Source organism: Parasteatoda tepidariorum, chromosome 4 (assembly GCF_043381705.1).
Source record: "Parasteatoda tepidariorum isolate YZ-2023 chromosome 4, CAS_Ptep_4.0, whole genome shotgun sequence".
NCBI classification, from domain to species: Eukaryota; Metazoa; Arthropoda; class Arachnida; order Araneae; family Theridiidae; genus Parasteatoda; species Parasteatoda tepidariorum.
Window position 1 is genome coordinate 21,254,069 of NC_092207.1, and position 11,644 is coordinate 21,265,712.

General features: G+C 33.0%; 2 protein-coding genes across 3 annotated transcripts in view; both read left to right on the forward strand.

Annotated features, from left to right (window-relative positions):
• Window positions 1–11,644, forward strand: part of LOC107452220 (carbonic anhydrase 1) — a 62,751-nt gene that overhangs the window by 24,078 nt on the left and 27,029 nt on the right. The gene's annotated exons all lie outside the window — the stretch shown is intronic.
• Window positions 1–11,644, forward strand: part of LOC107450049 (acetoacetyl-CoA synthetase) — a 20,837-nt gene that overhangs the window by 1,136 nt on the left and 8,057 nt on the right. The window contains exons 2-4 of the mRNA XM_071179412.1: window positions 3,597–3,700; window positions 7,488–7,605; window positions 11,192–11,302. Of these exons, the coding sequence (XP_071035513.1) occupies window positions 3,597–3,700; window positions 7,488–7,605; window positions 11,192–11,302 (333 nt within the window). The remainder of the gene's footprint in view (window positions 1–3,596; window positions 3,701–7,487; window positions 7,606–11,191; window positions 11,303–11,644) is intronic.

Genomic DNA, 11,644 nt, shown 5'->3' on the forward strand with positions numbered 1-11,644 from the left:
TTCTACGACTGCTGATTCTTCTATAATTAGCGTCGCAGGTTGCGAAGTTAACTTCTTCCGCGTGGAGGGACTCCACGCTCCATTTCTTTTTCTGTGAGACTGTACTTTTCGAGATCGAAAATACCTTTTTATTCAAAGTACAGAGTGTTCTCTAAATACCGCTTTTAATGCGTACTTTCAAACACCTTGTTAAAATTTTAAACTATCAGAACGTAGATTATAAAGAGTGTCTCGTTGTATGGTATTGAAAGTCGCAATTTATAATAATACCACCTCGCATGCGTGCCACAATGTGATACGACGGCATTTCGCTAAGACTTATTGAAAACTTGCAAAAAACTATGTTGTTTTCAGGAACTTTGCAAAAATTCAAACACGACTCAAATTACATTTTTGGAAATTAGTACCAGAAAGCAATTTTCCACATTTATACAACATTGCTGTCTAATATTGGGCACGGAGAAAAACATTCTGATACATTTACCTTAGTGAAAGACATTTCTGGTAAAAATAAATGAAAAAACATAATTCTGGTTTATAAAAGCAAAATATATGATATTTAAACCATTCATTTCCCAATTTTTCAGTTCATATCGTAACGGTTTGCGGGGAATTCTGGTTTACCCGTCTAATTGTCAATACGACTAATTGTATATATTTATACCTTGGGTACAGCAAAGCCGCATCTGACTCTTGTGCAATTAAACTATGCATTCAAACCATCTAACCATAAACCGTGCATACAAACTAAGATTTTTCTTAAAATTTGTTCAGTTACATTTTTGGAAATTATTTGAAATACAAATGAATCTACGATAGTTTTTGTGCAATTCTGAAAAATAAAGTATATTTTTTTAAAGCTTTAGAAGTGTAAAAAGTTTGAAGGCAGAGTATTATTTTTATCTTTTATGATAGATGCGTTTTTCCGACTGATTTTTAAAAAATCCAATTAGCATGAATTTAAGAAAAGAAACTATTAGTTATAGTCATAACTAATCGTAACTTTATAAAAATTTGTTCGAGTGTCCTCAATACATTGCAAATATAAAATATTTGGGAAAAAGTAGCGCTGCTTGATACACATAAATCTTCAATTTGAAATTTTCTACTTTAATTTTAAAAGAAAAATAATTAGTAAGAAAAAAGAAATGGGCCCCTTGATTCACACTTGCCATCAAACTCTATACTTAATACTATCAATTATTTAAAAATGAGTAGCAATGCATACTGAATAAATGAACATACTGAATTATTATATTTAGACCTTCAGTAAAAATCTAACAATTCAGTATGTATCAGGGTGTGAGCTAAGCGTTCACCATTTCGTCAAATGTGATAAAATAGTAAATTTGGCGAAACAAATTGTTTTTGGTGATTTTTCTCAACAAATCTTATATCTTTTATTCAATTGCAGTAATTTCCTTTAGATATGTCACATAACTAAAGGGATATCTACAAGTGACGTAGTGTCAACATGTCAATCCTGATTGGTTGTTGAAACGTGGCATTTGTTGAAGTTAGCAACTGGTCTTACCATTCCATTTCGAGTAATCCAAGCCCGTCAAGTATCAATTCTCTTAAGTGATACGTTCTATATTCTTCTATATTCACGAAACAAAAATAAATCACGGTTACAATAAATAACAAGAGTAAGTTAAGAAAAAAAACGTAAACTAGTAAAAATTATACTTCAACAAATTCGATCTTCGATACGTCGTTGTATTTAACTTTACATTAAATAACATTCTAATTTGGTGTAAAAACTTAACTTTAATACGCTATTTTGCTTATAAACGATCAGCTGGTGCTGTCGTGATATGTCACGTGTATAGGTATCCATGATCTTCTTGAAGTGCAAATACCCAATCAGAGTTATATTAGGTCCACATAATGTAAGCAACAAGAGAAATTATGCAATCATCAAAAAAAAAAAAGAAAAATGCAGATTAACACATTTGTTGCCGTATCACGCGCTATCATGCGACGAAAAGCTTGTGACAATAAAACAGATTAAGTGGATATAAGATGGATATCTAGATGCATGTAACTGCTTTTCCGGAAAATATGTTTTCATGACATTAACATATTAAGATAAACTTATAGTAAAATTTGAAAATTAAAACGACTGCCAAAATAAGGAAATTTAACTTTGATTTTATCTTTGTAGATTACCACTTTTTAGGAATAGTTATAGTATAACTAGTATATGCTCACGGCTGGCAATGAACGTGTTAATTCCCCCCACTCACCCAAATTCAGTTTAAAAATCTCTGAGTAGTATAAAAACCTATAAAACAGAATTAAATTATTTAAATAACTTATCTTCTACCATCATCATCATATTTAGCCAGACAGCCCAATGTGGACCAATGCCTTCCTCTGAAGATTTCTCCATAATGACTTCCGATTTATCTTTGATATCCAATTCTTTTCATTAATTGCAAGGAAATCAGACCCCACAGAGTCAGCCCATTTCAATCGCGGCCTTGCCCGCTTTCTTGTTCCAGTGGGTTTATTGTTCCACCTGTTCTAACTGCAAATACTATGCCTTGACTCCATAGAGAGAAAGTACGTTCCAGCTTCCAATTCTCATATCCAAATTTCGTTTTCCAGCGATTATTTTCTTCCGAATGATAATGAATGAAAGATAAGAGAAGGTAAAAATTCTTTTTTTAAAAAAATAAAAGACTTAAATAATGAAACTTTTTATTTAAAATGAAATATATTCATTTAAAAGATAGTCAAAATGTATCAAAACATCAAATTATGCTACTTATGCTACTACTCTAGTCTAAGAAGTTATCAAAAATTAACCATAACCTATTCTTATTCCTTTTCTTCAAAGACGATAAAACATCTAAATTTTTTATTGCTCATTTACTCCTCCCCAACTGTAAAATGACTCTTGATTTGAATTTGCATTTTTAAAATAGTTCAATTTATAGTAAATTTGTATTTTGACTTAAACATTTCTATGGGAAAAAATTAATCATAAAAATTTAAGATTTGCCTTTGTCTAAGACTTCTGAAATTTGGCTAAAACTTTTGATATTTGGCTGATTTACTGTCGAGCAATTTGAAGTTCTCAGCGCAGACCCTGTGTATTAAGAGGTTGTATAAAGTTTATCAAATATTGATAAAAGTTTTGATTTCTTTTGTTTCAATTCGTTGGAGGCTCTTAAAAAAATGGGCTTTTTATAAAAAGTCTTTTTTTATATCAATAATAGGCTTTTTTAAAAAGGATCTTTTTTAGCACTTCATTGCATATAAAAACATCCAAATAATTTTGCAGTTATATATCAGAGTTTTAAATTGAGTCAATTTAACAAGTGCATTTATTCTATAGGCATTGCTACCGAAACCCTAATTTCTGCGGTAATGGAAGAGAGGCTTATATCGAAGTTGACAGAAGGGACAACATATAACAATCCTTTGTATTCTTGTTATTAGTAACTTATATTTTGGTTCAAGATTGAATACATTTTTCGAAAAGTGTATAAACGTTAAGAAATGTTGAATTTAAGACATTCATATTCATAATGTCACCAAATTTATTTAATTGCATGCGTATATTAATTATAAATATTTTTGTGCAGATTCATATTGGGAGTTCCACAAGTGGTCAGTAGATAACTACATAGACTGTTGGGAAGAAATATGGCATTATTTTGGAGTTATTGGATCAAAATCTTACGATCAGGTAAATATGCCGAATTTCTCATTATAGTATTATTGAATGCCTACATCGTTAGAAAGTTTGAACAATAATAATTTTCAAATATACTACAACTTTAATATGATTCTAAGATTGGAGCATATTATAATACTTAAACAGATAACGCGATATGCTAGGATCAATTTGGATGGAACAAGTTGTTCAATTCAACGCAATATCATATAAAAAGACATATAGTTTCGGCTTATTGATACGTTCACTAGTGGCCAAACACTGAATATTCTGTGTTTTGTAGTTTTGTCAGTGATAGAAATTCTTAAGCACTATATTTTTTTATCAAAAAATTAGAAGAATCTTTATTAAAAGGCATATACGGATTACCTTATTTATGAAAAGACTCTACTTATTTTATTATGAATATTACAATGGAGATGGCCACAGTTAAATTCTTAAAATTAATCTATTTTATTTCTGCCTGCTTTTATCATAATGTCCATTTAAAAGTAATACATTCCATATGGTATATTTTATAATATCATTTTCACACAATACACATGAAATGAAACTTTTTATATGAGGTGTAAAGCTCAGAGTTCAGCTAATACCATTTTTGCACCGGTTATATTTTTATGTCTTGGTTTAGCAAGCTCCCATGCACTGATGTGACTCATACTTATGATACTCGAATGAGGCGTTTTAGACAGTTGGTAGCTCAATTCTAAATCCGATGATACTGTATTTAATATTACACTGCTGGACAATTGCTACGGACGGATCACAAATTGCAATGTAGAGTAACATTAAGCGGGACATGAGGCCTAGTAGGATAAAATATAGTTGCCACACTGTTCAGACATTAGAATAAAGAATGTTCATTGTTCTGGAAAGTACAAAAGCTATAAAACATCTGAAAGAAAAAAAATGTTCATTTGATGCTGCGTACGGAAAAATGGAACAATGGATCTAAATGTCAGCAGGCAACTTGAAGAAAGGTGTCATTACGGGGTATGTCCACAGTGGAGTGTGATGCAACATTCTACACGTCGTATCACACTTTGTACAATATTATCTAGCAGCTGATGAGGCAGTTTTTCCCATTCCTCTGTCAGTGCACGTATGAGGTTGTTCTTGTTTGTCGTAGGATAGTTTCGACCAGCAAGTTGCCTCCCCAAAGCATCCCAAACATTTTCAAAGGGGTTTAGATCTGGAGAACGTGATGGCCATACGAGGCGTTGAATACCCTCGCTGTCTAGACAATCCTGAACAGCGAGTGTTCGATGACATGTTGCGTTGTCGTCCATAAAAACAAATTTATCACCGACAGCACCACGGAAAAGACGAACATGAGGAAGTAGAACTTCATCAATGTATCGTTGGCCCGTCATAGTCCCATTCGCAACCACATGTAGGCGCGTGCGGCCATTGATCATGATGCCGGCCCACACCATGACACTGCATGTCGGATATCGGTCCCTTTCCTGGATATTTTCTGGACGATAACCAGTACCACTCTCGCGCCAGATCAGTTGGCGTCTACAATCCGATGACAGACTGAACCTACTCTCATCTGAGAATAGTACGCATGCCCAGTCCTGTTCAGTCCAATTGTGATGCTCACGACACCATTGCAAACGGGCAGTACGGTGCTGTCTGGTCAATGGGACACACACAACAGGTCTGCGGGCGTATAGTCCTCCTCCCCTCAAACGTCTGGCAACAGTTTTTCGGGAGATCTGCTTTCCTGTGGCAGCAAGAAACTGATTTGCCACCTGCTGAGCTGTGGTGCGCCTGTTCCTTTTTGCTGATAGGACGATGTATCTGTCTTCTGCAGGCGTCGTACTTCTAACACGACCTCCCCCGTGCCGCCTACTACACATTCCAGTAGTTTTAAATGATTTCCACAGCCGTGAAACAACGCTGTGAGCGATGTCGAACTCCCTGGCAACATCTGTTATTTTTCGCCCTTCTTCGATCTTTCCAATAATTCGGCCACGCTTAAAATCATTCAAGTGATATCGGGAAGACATGCCGAAAATTTCAAGTTCGTCAACTAAATCTTTCCTGTAAAACTTTGACTTGAAACAACAACTCTCCACACGCGTCAAAACCTTTAAAGCTCTTATCAGCGCTATCATGTGATGAACAGACGTTGAAAAAAAATTTGCATACGCATACCTCTTCTTACTATATCCCACACTTATTCTAATTTTCCACATTTTGCTTCCTTTCATTATGTGGTTGCTATGGATGATAGTGTTATCCGTCCTTAGCAATTGTCCAGCAGTGTATATAATGTATATTGTTACAAAAAACATAATTTAATAGTTACCCTAGAGCATTTTTTTGAATTCGTAACGTCATCATAACGTTCAGGTAGTCTGGCTACCGAAGCCGGGGTGCCTTCCCCTCTGCAGTGGATCAAAATTGTGATGGCATGTCCTCGGATCATCCTCAGGGATGTTTCCCAGACCATCGCCAATAGCCCATTGCAAAGCTCTTGAGCGACGTAAATGAACTACTACTTGAAATCATAACCTAATCTTGAACGACGGCGACGTTCAGAAGCGAATTAAATATTATCGCTGTAATTGAAAAACATTTGCATTGCGTTTACGAAGGTAAATACCGTTGCTATGTAGTCTCTTCTCATAACTATAAATCTGAATTCTGACTTATTCGAACCATAACAATCTAAAATCTTCTTTTTTGAGAGAAATACTCTATGCTTATTTACTTTTTGAAATACAATTGCCAAAACTGATTGATTCTCTATTGTAAGTAACAACAGTTACTATTTTTATGAACTAAATGACCAAAACTGGTACTCCGTAAGAAAGGAAGTTATAGCAATTATTATTTTTTTAACAACAATTATTATTTTTCTAACTACAATCTATCATTAAAAGGAAAACTCCACAAAGATAAACTATTTTATTTCGACATAAGGACCGGCCAGGTGGCCCAGCTGTTAGCGTGCCTAACTGCGAAGCCAATGGCTGCGGGTTCGAATCCCGCTCTGGACATGGATGTTTCTCTCTATCAGTCGTCCTCTGTTGTGTGAGATGTGTGAAAGTGGCCCACCCTATGAACGGGCATTTGTTGCAGTGTGGCGTGGGTAATGTTGCTCGCCACGGTGACTTAGGTACACAGGTGCCCACTGGGTAACATTAAATGAGCAACACTTCCGTCATCTTCCGAGGTGAAGAACAAAAGTTCAGTACCTGACGTTATTGAAAAAAAAATTCGATATAAGATAACATTATGAACAATGACAACAAAAGAGCCAAGAATGGCTCAGGGGATAGAGCGTTCGCCTTCCAATGCGGCGAACCGGGTTCGAATCCTAGTCGATACGAATTCCGCATCTGGCTTGCACCGACCACAGTGCTGACGTGAAATATCCTCAGTGGTAGACGGATCATGGGTTAGAGTCCCCTTGCCGTCAAGCTAACCGTGGGAGGTTCTCATGGTCTTCCTCTCCATGTAACGCAAATGCGGGTTAGGTCCATCAAAAAAAGTCCTCCTCGAACGTAAAATTATCCCAATACTTGATCTAGGAGCTCCCCTATCTTCTGAATTGGGTTCAAAATTACAAGGCTACGGAGTTGAACATTAGTAGACGTAAACCCAAAAATTGGGTCGGCTGTTCAACGTCGGTTATAGAATAAAATAAAATAACAAAAAATAATAAAAATAAGTTAATAAATAAATATATAAAATTAGGTGTGATCTACTTCATTTGGAAAAACAAGATTTTTTAAGATGAAATGACATTTATATAGCATTACAAAAATGGATTTTTTCTTCATAGGTTTTGGTCAAAACTGGAAAGGGCTTCTTGGATAATGATTGGTTCAGTGGAGCGAGATTCAACTATGCCGAGAATATTCTCCGAATAAGAGACAGTAGAGTCGCTCTTGTGTGTGCTGGTAACTATTATTCTACTAGAATTCGACACAATGCATAGTTTTCAAACTATTTCAAAGAAATAGCTAACTTCATTTTTAAGTTTTATGTCATTAAAACATTCCTTACGTATGTTGAATTGTAAAAATCCATCTTTCCTCAAAGAAATTAGCTTATTCCCGGAAAATAAGAGTTCTACGATATCCTAGCTGTCATTCATCTTCTTCAATGGCGTGTTTGCTTTAAGAAATCGTTTATAACAGCGCTTGTAAACTATTTACATCCTTCATGTTTATATATAATGAATATCAGGAACAATTTCCCATTATTTGAATAAATAAACAAAAAAGAAATTGGTGCAACAAGATTAAAAGATCAAGATTTTCCTTTTTAAAAGTAAAATTTTGGAAAAAATATTATTGTTTTGAAACAGTGTTTTAATTTTTTCTCTATATTAAAAAATCATAATTGCCGCCGCCACTGCTTTGGGTGTTCAATTTAACATTACATATTGCTTTACTGCGTAAAAAATATAAGACTTATAATCTTGAAGTTGAGAAAAAGTGTACAAAAATGATTACATTCAATAGTTAATTCGAGCCACCGCAGTGCTAACGTGAAATATCCTCAGTGGTAGACGGATCTTGGGTTAGTCCACTTGGGAACCATGGGAAGTTTTTGTGGTTTTATTCTCCGTGTAACGAAAATGAGGGTTAGTTCCAGCAAAAAGTCCTCCACGAAGACAGATGTCTACAAATACTTCGTCCAGGAATTTTTTTTGTCTTCTGGATTGGGTTCAAAATTACAGGACTGCGGAGTTGAACATTAATAGTCGTAAGCGCAAAAATTGGTTCGGCTGTTCAACGACGGTTATAAAATAAAATAAAAATATGTTCACACTTATTAAAATATATTCCCTAAAAAAATTCTTTTTGTCAATTTCATACATTTTTTTGCACGATAACTGCAGTTCGGTACTGAAAAGGTATTTTGAATAGTTTTATATTTAAAAATGTTTTTGTAACAATTTTATATTTTAGTTGCAAGTACATTTTTAAGTACCGATCTGAAGATATGGAGCAAAATCTTATATTAAATTGACAAAATTATAAATCTTAGTAAAACTTAGTGCAAATATATTGCTAAATGTGTACTTCTTTGTTAAATGAAATGCTCTTGCAAAAGGCTATTAAATTGATTCTAATGTGCTTGCAAAATATGTCAATAAACAAACACACATAAAAGGAATAAATGAATAAAAAAGCAATAGCAGTGAAAAGGTAAATAAAAAATATCACTAAACGCATTGTGAAAAACTTTAGTTCATCCCAACACCAAAAATGGTGGCAACTACCTTTTTTTAAGAGAATATACATTTTAAAGGGAGTAATTTAAATCTAAACACTTAAAGTGGAAAACCCTTGGAAAAATCTCTCGCGCATTTACACCATACTTGAATTATTTTCGTTTCCGGCAACACTTATGTTGGCGCACTTTGGATGTCGCCAAGTGAATTTTCTACAATCCAATACGAATTCGCGTTTGTTGTCTTCTACACTTTTATACATCTCCGAAAACAGAAGTTCTTCATTAAAACATGTATGTTTTTAGTGTAGTAATAATGTTAATTATATTTTAATTTTTAAAACTCTGAAATAATAAATTATAGTGTATTTATATTTTTATAGTGTATAATTTCTTTCTGCTTCGGTTTTGTTAAGTCGAATTTAGTTTTATCCTCTCTGTGATTAACATATGCTTACATAACACAGCAGCTTTCTTCTAAGAATCAGTGTATATAAACATTCTAAATTAACAAATCTTACTTTATAGTGTATCCTAAAAAGAATGTTACCGACACTTATGTGTATCTTACTGTAATAATAAATTAGAGTATTACTTATTATGAAAAATATTGGCAGCTATTTTGCACCAAGTAGTGTAAAAAAACATTTCTTGTTGTAGTGAATTTATCAACGAGGTTTCTGCAAACGATCACTTTGGCTTAAGGTACTTACTTCCATTTTTTGGTGCTAAGATACACTAAAATCTTTCATAGTGCACAGTCTGCAAAAAAAAAGGATATCACCCTGAATAACTTTCGTTCTAATGATCGGATTTTCACGAATTAAGTGTCAATCGTAATGGTTCCTGGGGGGGACCTCAAATATGCTAAATTACAGCTAACTATTAATTGAGTTACGAAATCAGACACAAAAACGCATTTTCTCTAAATAAACATAATTTTTTTTTACATATTTGGAATCATGACCCTTGAAATTGGGTGGGGGGGGGGTAGACAAAACTTCGAACTGGTTGCAAGAATTCAACTACAGAGTTGAAATTTCAAAAGGTCTATGTTTGCTTATAAACCTAACATAATTATTTTTAAACTTCAAGTTTTGTTTTAATTTTAATTTTTATAAAAGTTATTGAAATTTCAGACTTCCTTTGTAAATTTTTCTCACTTTTTTCTCTCTTTTTTCTAACGTTACATTTCGTTTTGCAGTGTAAAGCCTACAAGACGTAGAAACTTGAGGTTACGAAGGTTCAATGGAATGAAAACCATTTGAAATTCGATTCTTCATGCGAGACAAATCAAATGTCAAACTTAAAGTAGAAAAAAATACTTTTATCCATCTTCTTCCAGCTGAAATATAGAACAGAAAAGACCATTTTCAATTATAAACTTTACCGTACTGTCTGGCATAGCATGTCCTCATTTGGACTTTGTGCCACTAAACCCTACATTCAATCAAATTCAATTATAAACTTTTTTGTTGCTTTTTTCGAAAAATATTTTAATGTTATTACAATCTTAAGTGCTTTTTCCGTGTATTTGTTTAATTTTTTTGCCCTAAATAATGTTTATTTATAGACTGTTTTGAAATATTTATCTGACTCGAGATCTTTATTTCACTAGCTCGTTACTGACTTTATGTCAAAAGTAACAAAAAAATCGATAAAGGGAATAAAAGACGTAAGAGGAAGATATCGGGTGTAGCCAGATATAAATTATAAAATTATATCAAAATTTTTTTAAATATAAATATCTCAAGAGATAAAAACAATTTGGAATTTGAAACAATAAACGGTCATCGCTATAAACTATAAGGCTTGCTAAACACTGCATGGTTATCGTTATAGATTGTTAAGGAGTAAAATTGCTTCTTATTTATTACTTCTTATTCTGTAACACATTCTATATTCCTAAATTTAAGTTGTTTTTTTTTCTTAAGCACAGTTAATTTTACTAGGATTAATTACTTGGATTTTTCAAATCCAAGTAATCCTTCATTTTATAACGATTAACGTATGAACTAAATTTTCTTACATAAAATTATAATAATTATATGATTTATAGATTAAAAGATAATTTTTTTTTGTAATGTATGGAATGAAAATAAAATAAAAGATGAATGCGGTGCCCCTGCATAAGGTACCCCAACTATGACTGAGGTTTGCAAGTGGTGCCTCCTAGTTGTTAAAATAAAGCAGCTTCTTGTTTGATAATTTTGTAAATAATTGCAGATATTCTTTTCTAATCAAAATACCGATACTCATTTTATGGTACGTAAATTTACAGACGTTACTTATTTGTTCTTCTAGATGAAGATGGAAATGAAGAAACAGTCACTTTCGCCGAAATGTTTGAAGAAGTGAAATTGTATGCTTCGGCATTACGAAGTCTCGGCGTTAAAAAGAACGATAGAGTTGGGTGTAAGTGCTATAGGTCTTTTATGAATTCCTGCAAACTGATTTATTAAAATCGCATATTAATGTTTTAAAAAACACGCAAAATTATAATGCTTACATATTAATGTTTAAAAATCAGCTACAGCATTTAAATTTCTGAAAACAGTTCAGTTTTGTATGCAATAATCAATAAAAAATTAAATTTATAAATTAAAGCTACCTTTAAGTTAATTTTTATTTACAAAAATTAATGAATTTATGAATCTCGTAGAGTATGAAATTGAAAATTAATTGAATTTTTAATTTTAACCTCGGATAAAATAATCATACTTTCTTGAGTGTGCATGTAGCGAAAAGGTGGGGGGG